The 11954-nt window shown below is 35.6% G+C and overlaps 3 protein-coding genes and 1 long non-coding RNA gene across 4 annotated transcripts; 1 reads left to right on the forward strand and 3 right to left on the reverse strand.

Annotated features, from left to right (window-relative positions):
- The first annotated feature begins 1531 nt into the window (after positions 1 to 1531).
- On the forward strand, positions 1532 to 2524 carry LOC138138677 (uncharacterized). Its single transcript, XM_069058683.1, has 3 exons — positions 1532 to 1690; positions 1744 to 2037; positions 2091 to 2524. The coding sequence occupies exons 1-3, from the start codon at positions 1633 to 1635 to the stop codon at positions 2321 to 2323; spliced, it is 585 nt and encodes a 194-aa protein (XP_068914784.1). The 5' UTR covers positions 1532 to 1632; the 3' UTR covers positions 2324 to 2524.
- An 833-nt stretch (positions 2525 to 3357) lies between these two features.
- On the reverse strand, positions 3358 to 4186 carry LOC138138282 (uncharacterized). The gene is made up of 2 exons (XM_069058117.1): positions 4088 to 4186; positions 3358 to 4043 (listed from the first exon to the last, which is right to left on the reverse strand). The coding sequence occupies exons 1-2, from the start codon at positions 4121 to 4123 to the stop codon at positions 3441 to 3443; spliced, it is 639 nt and encodes a 212-aa protein (XP_068914218.1). The 5' UTR covers positions 4124 to 4186; the 3' UTR covers positions 3358 to 3440.
- A 3704-nt stretch (positions 4187 to 7890) lies between these two features.
- LOC138138305 (uncharacterized) lies at positions 7891 to 9133 on the reverse strand. The gene is made up of 3 exons (XR_011162005.1): positions 8975 to 9133; positions 8537 to 8698; positions 7891 to 8471 (listed from the first exon to the last, which is right to left on the reverse strand). It is a non-coding gene; the product is annotated as an uncharacterized lncRNA (long non-coding RNA).
- Positions 9134 to 10275: 1142 nt separating this feature from the next.
- On the reverse strand, positions 10276 to 11179 carry LOC138138304 (uncharacterized). The gene is made up of 2 exons (XM_069058140.1): positions 11025 to 11179; positions 10276 to 10980 (listed from the first exon to the last, which is right to left on the reverse strand). Exons 1-2 carry the CDS (start codon positions 11058 to 11060, stop codon positions 10366 to 10368), a joined length of 651 nt encoding a protein of 216 aa, XP_068914241.1. The 5' UTR covers positions 11061 to 11179; the 3' UTR covers positions 10276 to 10365.
- Positions 11180 to 11954: the final 775 nt, after the last annotated feature.

An 11954-nucleotide genomic window follows, 5' to 3' on the forward strand; every position in this document is an offset into this window, starting at 1 on the left:
GAACTTTTACTATACCTGAATTCAACTGACCCTATACTATAACTGACAGCAATTTGGTTCGAATCGGCGACAACAAATTTTTCGAAAAAAACCATGTACCCTTCTATATAATTTTCACTTCGGAAAATCATTTAAACGCCGATAGCTCCCTTATTAAGCAACATATGGCAATGAATTTTGCACCGTTGGATTGCCCTTGTCAAGGCGCTTCTTCTGAGTCGAAAAAAAATTACCTGGATTTTTTCATTTTAGAGAAAATTGCAAAAAAACAAAAAATCCATATTTTTGGCTCCTTCCGCAAAATATGGTTTGAATGGCCGGAACTTTTACTATACCTGAATTCAACTCATCCAATACGATAATTCTATAATAGAATCATTTGACTGGACAGATTTTGGTTTTGGCATTGACTCACCATGTTTTAAGACCTAACCAGCTGTTTGTCCAGTTGGTGAATAATAAATTCATAATTGATTCCCAGAATTGGTTACGTGGTAGATGGTAAATGATTTTGTTAACACCTGCTTTACAATTCTTGAATGTAGTTTCGTCGAAAACAGTTTTTATACTAACATAAATATTTCACCAGTTATAAAACAATTTTTATAACGCATAAAAATTGAAAGCTAAATAAAGATAAATACCTACAGTCTGTGTTCGGGTATTATACGAAAAAATTTAAATGAATATCTTCAGATGGAAGAAGAAGTTGGAGAAGGGAGAATTTATGAGACATTTTCGTTGAATAAAAAATTGATTTTATAGTGGAGTTTGCAGATTTTTCATCAATATATTCTGAGCATCTGCATCAGAAGATTTATTAATAAAGGCGTTTTCTTATGAAGAATTGGATGGACGAAACAATCGGAAATTTTGTATTAGGAAGGAGACGAACGCGTAGTTAATGGAATGAACGCATAAGTAGAATGACAGACAATAAACTCGCGAAAATAGTAAGAGATTCAAGACTAACAGCCAAAAGATCACCAGGAAAACCACGAAAAAAATGGAAAGAAATTTTAGCTTTTGCTAAAAGAATTTTTTTTCAGTTTTTCAGTTATGGACATCTTTATTTTCTAGTTGGAAAGTAATTGAAATAAAGATTCAAAAGAAATTCATCAACAAGGTATCACACTCTATGGATTTCTTAACGGAATTTTTTCTACCTCAATTATAAGAAAAAAAGGACGACAAAAAGAATAAGACAATATGGAGAAACTCTTGTTTTGTGCAAATATCATCTACCATCTTCAATCATTTCAGATTTGATAAGGCTTTAGCTAAGACGTGCCCTATTGCTCTTCCCCTGTGGTGGTGTGGAAAAAAGTAAAAAGTACAAAAATAATTAAAATTCTCGATTTGAACACGCTGTAACTACGAAACTATTGATCTGACAAAAAAAACATAAAGAACAAAAACTATAGAGAATTGCATGCTCTACATTTTTTATAATAAGTTAAAGAGACAGGGATAATGAAATAATCGCGAAAATATGATTTTCCACCCCTATTCACCAATATGGCTTGTTTGTTGTCGTGACATTTTGCAAATGAAAACCCTGGAAATCAGTCAAAATTGACAAACATGTTTTTTGTGTAAATTTCGCCCAAGTTTTCAAATTCGAGTACAACAATGTTACTACAATATCTGTTATTGTTAGATATTGTCATTTCGGTTTTATTAACACCAGGTGATCCCCGAATTCTGTGAGAGTCACATCACATTTGTCAACGACTGTTTCAGTGAAATCCGTCAAAACGTGTTACTTCTGTGCAGATTACAGCCACGTGTGCCGAAAAAACGACAGAGCAATCGAACCCATGCGAATGTATTGTGAAAGTTTCCTCCTGAACAGGAATGAACCGTTAGGAAAACATTTCCGACAACCTTCGCAAGTGAAATATTTAGCCGAAGACTTATTCGCTGTCGCTCTAGAACACAAAAACGTAAAGACGCTTTGTATGACCTTACGTTACAAATTCGCCTCAAATTGGGGCACCTGGAACCTGACGATGGTTGGTGATGTGTCCTTCCAACGTAATTAATCGCTTCACTTTCTTTTACTTGTTATAATAGTCTTCCACTTGCAGACAATCAAACTGATAATATGACACTGCAAGCTTGTATGTACCAGTCTTTGGTTCACTATAGGAATGCTTGTGACTACTTTACTCGAGATGTTTTTCAGGAGGGACAATTCAAAATTTTCGATTGCAGTTTGTGCAAACGGCACGACTGCAATTCGACAGCTGCGCTGCCCTGCGGACAGCTGAGCGTGTTTGCCCTTGTAATCGCTTTACTGCGGTTTTTTATATTCAGATGAGTTGTTATCCAAGAACTATGGAGTAAGAGCAGGTTTCTGGAGACCAGCGTAGTGGCCAAGAAAGGAAGCATGTGCTTCCTTTCCAGAGGAACAAATTATAAAAAAGTGACTTAGACAAGAATGATTTTTGAAACATTTCAAACATTCTTCCAAGTTTATTACAAACATTTCTTTTTTAATAAAAATGCATCGTTTATATAATTTTCTTGTTTTAAGAAGCATCGGCGAAACTTTATGGTTAGAAGGCTCCTCGCCAGGGCCGCCAATTGTAATTTACTGCCAAAGAAATATGTAGTAAAATTATATCTAGTGTCTTAGCTAAAGCCTTATTAAATCTGTGATTCAAGATGGTAGATGATATTTGCACGAAACAGGAGTTTCTCCATATTGTCTTATCCTTTTTGTCGCCCTTTTTTTCTTATAATTGATATAGAAAAAATTCCGTTAAGAAATCCATAGAGTGTGATACCTTGTTGATGAATTTCTTTTGAATCTGACGACGTGGCATTTTCATTTTGAATTCTAAAATTTTGTACCAAAACTCAATTTTATAGATACGCGCACAGTGTAAGTCGAAAAACGTTTGCGCAAGTCGTTCTCCGTTCTGTCTTCTGTGGGCGTGACGTTTCTGTCAAAATGGCGCCTCCGAGAGTTGCCAACTGCAACTGGATTTAGTGTTATCTAAAATTCCCTATCAATAACCTAGCAACTGAAAGGTTACTAGGGATTGGTCACAATCAAAATGAATAGATTATAGGAACGCTAATAAGGTTATTGGAATTTATGACAGATCTCACGAACCTACAGTTCAATCATAAGTTTTAAGCGACCTTGAGTTTGATAATTCACATCCAAAACGTTTTTACTTTAACTAGATTTGACAAAACGTGCAAAATGTTTCGACCAATCGTTTTGAAATTTTGCCCCAAATTGTGTCAGACTTGACTTGATGATTATTTTTTTTTATCATTTGTTATGATGTTCCCAACAACATTGTCCCTCAGCAGCAAAAGGGTTTTAACAAATAAATATAATCATGCTGAATAAAATTGATTAATGCATATTATACAGAAACTTTTGTTTATAATTTTCATGCTCCTGTCATTATTATAACATTTTATTCTCCACATCTGTAGTTGGCGTAAGCCATTCCTCTTTCACACACATTAAGAACAGGATAAAGGACTTTGTTGCTCTCACTGTACTGGCTACACATATAGTACTCTGCTGGCTTCTCAGGCAAAGGTCCGTTTTGTCCTGGTTGGACACACAGCGGAACAGGATATTTCCCAGTTGGACACACGCCATCGCTCAGTTTGACATCGCACAGATTATTGGCTATATTAAACCCATATCCATCTGGGCAAATGGTGACGAGAGGCTTCAGACCATTGTTATCAACACACCTGACGAATTTATTGCAGTAGAAAGGATCAGGGAACACCCCCACCGACTTGCAAGGAAAAGCCAGGGCTGCAATTCCGTCGCACAAAGGATCGGGATCCTCCACACAAGCGCCGTTAACACATTTCTTAGGGGAAGTACAGGATTGCACTGTAGTTTTGGTCCAGGTCTTGTTGCTGTTTAGGATGCAGGATACCAGCTCGGTGCAACTTTCACACATAAGTCCAGGTGTTGTGCATTCGTTGGTGGCGTTGGGTGATAAGTTTAGGGCCAGGCGGTAATCTTCGACTTTCTCGGCATGGCCAACAACCAAAAACTAGTAAAGGTTAGATGGAATAATATTTGTGGAAGGCGACTTACCAAGAGAGTTAACAACACTGATGCGAAGGGTTTCATTGCGATGCAGTCTTCTTGATGACTTTCGGTGTAAGGTGTTCGAGTTTTTATACGAAATATTTTTTTTAATCTTGGCGGTTGTGCGGCGACATCAAAGTAATTTTGTTGCAACTATTCTTCCCCAAGTAAGATTTTTGATAGTGCGGTGAAAGATTAATAGCAAATGCATGTTATTTTTGTGATATGGATGTTGTTCAACGAATTACCGCAAATACGCAATTTTTACTTGCGAAACTATGATTAATAGTTAATTTTAATTGAAATTTTTGGAATTTATTTTGGCATAAGCACAGGTCTCAAATATTTTTAACGTTCCTCTGATCGTTGCAATATTACTTGGTTTTGATAAATGTAAAGGAACAAAAATAAAAACATCAAAATATCAAAATTTATTACAAATTATACAATCTATAATATCTAATAACTAATAAAAATTTAGCATTTGCGTATCACACATCAAGCGTCTTCTACGAATTATACAGAGTAATTCACGAGAGGAGTTCTTCTGATTTTTTTTTGCCGCAACCAACAATACCAACCAACTACTAAATCAAATTCGTTATTTCTTCTAAATTAGAAATCAAAGTAAGTTGAATGGATTTGTCAGAAATGTCAGGTTGGCAGATGATCTGTATTGAATCAAAATTTAACAAATAAATTAACAAATTAAATTAATGTAAAAGGTAAAAGGATCATGTATAATGGGTTGCGGCAAAAAAAATCAGAAGGTAATTACCTTGTATACGCAGTGTAACACGTCAAAAATCAACGTGAAATATCAATAATTGAAAATAGTTTTCAATTTCCATAGAAAAATAGTCTTATTATGAGAAAAACCATAAAAATAGACGTACAGTCGGTTGCAAAAAAAAAACGGGAACTGTCAGAATAAAATTGACACATTTTTACAATTTTTCATAGTGTGAAACCCCTTCCCTTACGAGAGATAGGTTAGAATTAACGTCAAAATTGTTTCATAGATATTGTCAAGTAGATTAATGTCAATTAATTGACATTTGGACAAAACCAAATTTACCGACTATTCCAGACACGGAATCTTGGCCACAACTGACATTTAAGTGACAAATATGTGTGAACTGGCCTTTATTGAATATAACCCAACTTTTGACTCGATAATGCTATTTCCTTGCTTCTTTGATCTCACAATAAAAACTTCAAGGTGATTTTTAATAATTGTCATTTATTAATGACACTAATAATTGATTTACACAATTTTTTTTTAAAATGTCAAAAAAATGTTGGCCAAGATTCCGTGTCCGGAATAGTACATTAGGAAAATTTTCGGTTTTTTTTTGCAATAACTGTACCCAGCAACAAATTTTACGTTTGAAAGTTGAAAGCTGGTAGCTTTAGCTACACTTCAATTCCCACATCATACGAATCATGAATGCATACATTTTTTAAAACAAGAAGGCGATGGCTGCCAGGACTACCCCTAGAAGTGTGCATCCTGAAAAAAGTACCTACTATGTGTAAAAAACAGTTTTCTTCATTTTCTAACAAGTATTTGGCATTATCTATGTCATCATGGATCATAAACCAGTCAGAGTCTATAGATACAAATACTTATTACTGTTCTGTTTCTTTTTGGACTCTTGTTTTACCAATTGGTTTGGAAAAGAAGATTTGTTTAAAACTCTAAAGCTTCGGTGCAATGCAACAAAGAAACTAATAGTTGAAATTGACTTTATTATTATTTTTATAGTTTTTTTTTGCACAGCAATTTTCTGCATAGTTTGTCTACTGCATGTACAGAACAAAATTGGTGAGTATCAATTTGCACAATGCCCTTTAACCCCACAAACCCAATCTCCTTTAAACACCTTTTGCAACGAATGTGACGCAGTTCTTTGGAATCAAATAGGCCAGCACTCCACCTCCAAATACTTCATTGCAGTTGACAGTACCAAAAGTGAATCTGCCGATTCCATAATTGCACAATCTATTGTGGCTGGTGTCGCACGAGTAGCATGTTAATGCGAACGCTGCAAACAAAATACAGGGTGTTTTCGAAAGTTGTATTGATATTTTAACCACGAGCTACTGGCGTCATGTAGAACTCGGAAAAAATATTTAAAAAATTCTATGTTAAAAAATAAAATGACATTTATTTTTTGAGCTACAATTTTTTTAAATTGCTTTTAGTTTTCTACGTTGTCCTACAACCTCGCAGGTCAAATTTCGGCACATTTTAAAAATACACCCTCTATATCATGTTTTATAAAATGCACGCCAATGCGAAGTAACCTATAGGAAATGTGCTTTAAAACAAAGAAACCGCATTGGTGTACGTTTTATAAAATATGATATACAGGGTGTATTTTTAAAATGTGCCGAAATTTTACCTAGGAGGTTGTTTGACAACGTAGAAGACTAAAAGCAATTAAAAAAAATTGTAGCTCAAAAAATAAATGTTATTTTATTTTTTTACATAAAATTTTTTAGATATTTTTTCCGAGTTTTACATGAAGCCAGTAGCTCGTGGTTAAAATATCTGTACAACTTTCAATAACACCCTGTATATTAAAACCACGATGGGTTTATTCGACTTTTGTGAAGTTGGTGTATTGATTCGAGTAAACCCCGGTAAATTAGGGTTTTGTTGTTTTTTATCGCATATAATGGGCATAGCCTATATCGCCGTTGTTCAAAAATTATACATTACAAGTACATGGTTTTGTCGGTGGTACTACTTCTTTTTTCCAAGCCTTTGTCAAATATTTGGATAATTTTCTTTGCTTCAAAAGATGCCGACTACTCGTATTTACTATGTTTACAAAAGATATAGAGTATTTTTTTTATTTACTGTGTAAGAAAAACCCCTTCAAATTCTCAAGGTTTTTCTTAAGAAAAAGAGTACTAAGTAAAATAATGTTCTTAGAATCCTTCCTTGTACAATATGTTTTTTTTTGGTTATATTAAGTATATTTATTGTTTTCAACTGTCATAAATTCTCCTTTGTAAACTGCCTCTTAACTGCCCTAAAGCAAAATGAGCAAATAACGAACCGTTGCCCTAGACAACACATTCAACGTTACATTTCTGACAGGTCTTGAAAAATTTATCAAAACTGTCAAAAGCAAATGCGAAACCACTTTTAAAAGATTTGGAAGCTTCAGGGACGTCGTTTCAAACAAATGTAAAAATAAAGACCCGTATCGTTTTCAGGGACATTTTGGGTAAGCACCTTGAGGAACACCACCTGAATTAAATATCTCAGTTACAACCAAATAATCGGTCATTCGATTATACTTTTGAAATATCATTAGTTAACATCATTCGGTATAATGACTAGTTTGCTATAACTTCTACTCGCGAACTTGGTAACTCGTCACTTGATATGATATGAAAGAGAAAGAGTGATACGAATGATAAACGGGAATAATTATTTACATTAGACTGCGGTAGGTGTATTTTTAGCGCGACAACTAGGTTTCAACTACGAGGCAAAGCCGAGTGCCTGATTAGTTGGAGCGATCTAAAATACCCACCGCACGACTTTGTATTAGATTTTTCGGCTGATCGAATGTTTTATTTTGCACTTTTGCAGTAGGAAGGTTTGAACCGTGGACCGTTATTATAATAATTCAAATAAAAGCATAAAATGCCCCGATTTCAGACGCAAATGATACGCCACTGGATACAACATTAGTGACAGATTTTGGTGACTCATGTATACATAATTGAATCAACAGTATATTGCCATCCTTGTTGAAAGTTTTAATTATGAAAAGAAATGCAGCAACAAAAACAAAAAATTGTTTATTATATATCTCCATGTTTAAATGTACAAAACAATTGCGGTACAAATTACTAAAGAAAATAATTAAATGTACAGTCGCGAGCAATAAATTTTGGTCGTCAATGTCATTTCAAAATTTGGTTAGATTGTCACATATTAAACATTTTTCCCTGCCTGATTATGCCCATGTAAACAAAGTGTCAAAAAAATTAGAAAAAAATGACAATCAATGTCATACAACATGATGATAGGTTATGATATTTACGACCGTTTTACAATGGAGCATTTTCCATTGCGATCAAAATTTATTGCTCGCCACTGTAGTTACAGTAAAATAAATTAATCATTATAAGTTAGAAGTTTAAAATGTGTAGAAAAATCTAAAGTTCCAGATCAACATAACAAATGTCAGAAATACAAACGATCCTGTGATTTTCTCCCCTGAATTGCACAAGTCGTCACTACAAGCGGTGCATTTATCTACGACGACGCCATCTTGCTCACGGTGACGTTTGTAGCTCTCACAATAGTCTCCATCTGTTTTAACGCAATGTCTAGCACTAAAAGTGACGTTCATGTCAATACCTGCAAATGCAGCAAGTGACGAAATAAATTGTAAAAATATTAAGCACACATTTTTTATAGCTTACGATGCTCTAGGTAGGCAACACACTTATAAGCACCGGTGTGGTGATGGTCCGGAACCAACGACCCTTGTTTGCAATCTATAACTGGAACTGCTGTTGTGTTGATGGGACTAAAACAGTAGCCACGACCGCGCCCGCTACATTCATAGCATCGCAAAGCGTTTCCTAAACAATTAATTTATCTTTGAAAAATCTGGAAAATGTTGAATTTTTGGATTTCACTTCAAATGAACTATGAAAATATCTATAGGGTTTCGCATGAAGAAAGATGATCATCGGTCGTCGAAGTGCAAGTGCTGACGTTTCGTCTGAAGATGTTAGTATGACAGAACTGACGAAACGTCGCGGTTGCACTAGACAACCGCGGCATCACCCGGAAACCACCAAGTCTTTTTGTAAAAATCAGATACAGCGAGGAATTAATACAAGTGAAGAACTTACCAACTGTGACGAGTCCCAACTGAAGGACCACCACTAAAAGTACTGCGTTGTTCATCTTGAAGGGCTGCAAGATCGAATGTGCTGTAGTGATCGTGAAAATGTTTGATTATCTTGTTGAAAATGTCTTTTATGGGGGGCGGGTTTGTAAATATTTATTTTTTCGGCATGATTAGTAGATCATACTGACAATCTGATTGACGGTTTGTTTTGTTTGATTTACTTAGCTCATCAAATGACTAATTGGGAAATATAACAAAACTAATTAATTTGGAACTTTTGGATTTTTATCTCACCTTATTTGGTCAGTTCCATAATTTTTCTATCAAGGGCTTAGCCACCAAACAGTAAGTAAATTATTCCGATGCACGAAAGGTAAAATTTCTAGAAGTATTATTTATTGACTCTTTTAGGCGTGACAACCATAAAAATAATTACTTGGAAATATCACGAGAAAATACATAGACAGATTAATTTTATGTTTACATTTTGCGTTTACAATAGCTCCATTGTGAAACCAAAAACAGTATCACGATGGATGGAAGAGGTTCTGTAATAGCGATAGTATAATTTACGGTTATCACGTTGGTACTGCCAGACTCCCCTGCCAGAAATCTCTAAAGTCTAGAGGCGTCTGGCAGCGTCAGCCAATACGCGCGAATATCGAAGTTTCAATCGTTTTTTGCCAACCATCATAAAATTCCCCAGAATTTTAAAATGTTTACGCTCAAAAGGTGCGAAATGTAAAAAATAAGAGGTATTACATTCGCAGTACATAAAAACAATGATAAAATTTAGATAGGACAAAGAAAACCCACTGAAGCTTACTAATTCATTAATGGTTCTTCATTTTGAAAAACTGCTAACTAGAGCTTCTTCTCCTTCCTCTCGTCTCATCTCGTGTATTCTATAGCATATTCGATAATATTCTATAGTGTATTCCTGTGATCAAGAGTCCCGGTGTTCTAGGATCCGTTGGTCAGGCTTCTGGAGGTTCCTTGATGCGATGATGCTATTTGTCGACTCCTGGGTCCTAGATTTTTGTCTGTGATCCATGGTGTAGGTCCAGATTCGGGGAGGAGAAAATTTCAATGATGTGGCAACAGTTCTGATGTTTCCAGGAAATGTGGAGGTTCACTGGGTATATTATTAGGGCTTCAGGTGGAGTTGGTTGGAGGTGCTGTAGTTGAGTTGTTCTTAAGGGAAAAACAGCTGGACATTCTTTATGTTTTCTTATTGTTTGTTATAATCTCCCCAAGGACATTGTCCCTCAGCAGTAAAAGGGTTAAAATAAAGAAATATAATTATGCTGAATAAAATCTATTAATCCATATTATACCTAGTACATAAGCTTTTGTCTATAATTTCCATGCTCCTGTCATTATTACATCATCTTATTTTTTTCCACATTTGTAGTTGGAATAAGCCACTCCTCCTTCACACACATTAAGAAAAGGATACAGGACTTTCTTGGCGTCACTGTACTCTTCACACATGTAGTACTCTGCTGGTTTCTTAGCCAAGGCTTCGCTTTGTCCTGCTTTGCTGCACAACGGAACAGGATATTTCCCAGTTGGACACACGCCATCGCTCAGTTTGACATCGCACAAATCATTGGCTATATTATACCCATATCCATCTGGGCAAGTGCTGACGTAAGGTTTCAGACCCTTGTCGGTTCCTGTATTAACGCACATGACGAATTTATTGCAGTAGAAAGGATCAGGGAACACCCCTTCTGACTGGCAAGGAAAATCCAGGGCTGCAATTCCGTCGCAGAAAGGATCAACATCGTTCACACAAGCGCCGTTCACACATTTCTGAGGGGAAGCACAGGATTGAATTGAAGTTTTGGTCCAGCTCTTGTCGGTGTTTAGAACGCAGGATACCAGCTTGGTGCAACTCTCACACATAAGTCCAGCTGTTGTGCAGTCTTTGGGGGCGTCGGCTGATAAGTTTAGGGCCAGGCGGTAATCTTGGACTTTCTCGGCGTGGCCAACAGCCAAAAACTAGTAAAGGTTAGATGGAATAATATTTGTGGAAAACGACTTACCAAGAGAGTTAACAACACTGATGTGATGAGTTTCATTGCGATGCAGTATTCTTGATGACTTTCGGGGTAAGGTGTTCCAGTTTTTATACGATTTTTTTTTTAAATCTTGACCGCTGTGCGGCGAGATCAAAGTTTGATGTTGCAACTTTTCCTTTGTAGGTAAAATTTTTGATAATACGATTAAAGATTAAGAGCAAATGCATGTTTTTTTGATATGAATGTTGTGCAATGAATTACCGCAAATACGCAATTTTTACTGAAATTTTCGGTATTTAATTTGGCACCATCGTAAGGTTCCAATATGTTTTTTGCACGACCTGTATATAATGAGCAACTTTATTCCTTGATTTTATGGAGTAAAGTGGGTCTTTTTTCCCTTTGGGCAAAAAAACATAGCCAACTCAAGCTTTTAGTCAACTTTTTTCCCTTGGGCATAAAGCCAAATCAACCTTTTATGATAGATACCTACATATTTATTTGATATTATTTTTTTTTATAGTCGAGGTGCAGTTTGTGGCCCGAAGGTAAAGCCCAAGTGTCCTACAAAGCACAGACCCCAAAATTTTAATTGAAAAAAGCCGCAAAGTAAAAAATTATTTTTAACTGTCAACTTAACCTAACATTTAATAATTTACAAATTTTCGACTTTTTTCAATTAAAATCGTTGGGTCGTGCAAAAATAGTATAGGTATGTACCTCGGGGTGGATGATTTTTACCCTTGCTGCTTTGTAGAGCCCTCGGGCTACGCCCTCGAGCTACAAACTGCACCTCGGGTAAAAATAACTCCCCCGGCGCATAATCTACTATAATGTTATTTAATGTATTGTTTTAATGGATAGAATCAAGAACTGATTTCAAAAGTTGTTGGTAGTAATGATACAGGGTGTTTCACGAGTGATAATGAGCCCGACGGAATTGAAAATGCAACC

Source organism: Tenebrio molitor, chromosome 9 (genome assembly GCF_963966145.1).
Source record: "Tenebrio molitor chromosome 9, icTenMoli1.1, whole genome shotgun sequence".
Classification (NCBI taxonomy): Eukaryota; Metazoa; Arthropoda; class Insecta; order Coleoptera; family Tenebrionidae; genus Tenebrio; species Tenebrio molitor.

Excerpts from the sequence above, each read along its gene's own strand:
- LOC138138304 (XM_069058140.1), bottom strand. The coding sequence starts at position 11,060 with ATGAAACTCATCACATCAGTGTTGTTAACTCTCTTG. Across the intron at positions 10,981-11,024 it reads CAGTGTTGTTAACTCTCTTG|TTTTTGGCTGTTGGCCACGC; the intron begins GTAAGTCGTTTT and ends AACCTTTACTAG.
- LOC138138677 (XM_069058683.1), top strand. The coding sequence starts at position 1,633 with ATGTTACTACAATATCTGTTATTGTTAGATATTGTCATTTCGGTTTTA. Across the intron at positions 1,691-1,743 it reads TTCGGTTTTATTAACACCAG|TGAAATCCGTCAAAACGTGT; the intron begins GTGATCCCCGAA and ends CGACTGTTTCAG. Across the intron at positions 2,038-2,090 it reads TGGTGATGTGTCCTTCCAAC|ACAATCAAACTGATAATATG; the intron begins GTAATTAATCGC and ends TTCCACTTGCAG.
- LOC138138282 (XM_069058117.1), bottom strand. The coding sequence starts at position 4,123 with ATGAAACCCTTCGCATCAGTGTTGTTAACTCTCTTG. Across the intron at positions 4,044-4,087 it reads CAGTGTTGTTAACTCTCTTG|TTTTTGGTTGTTGGCCATGC; the intron begins GTAAGTCGCCTT and ends AACCTTTACTAG.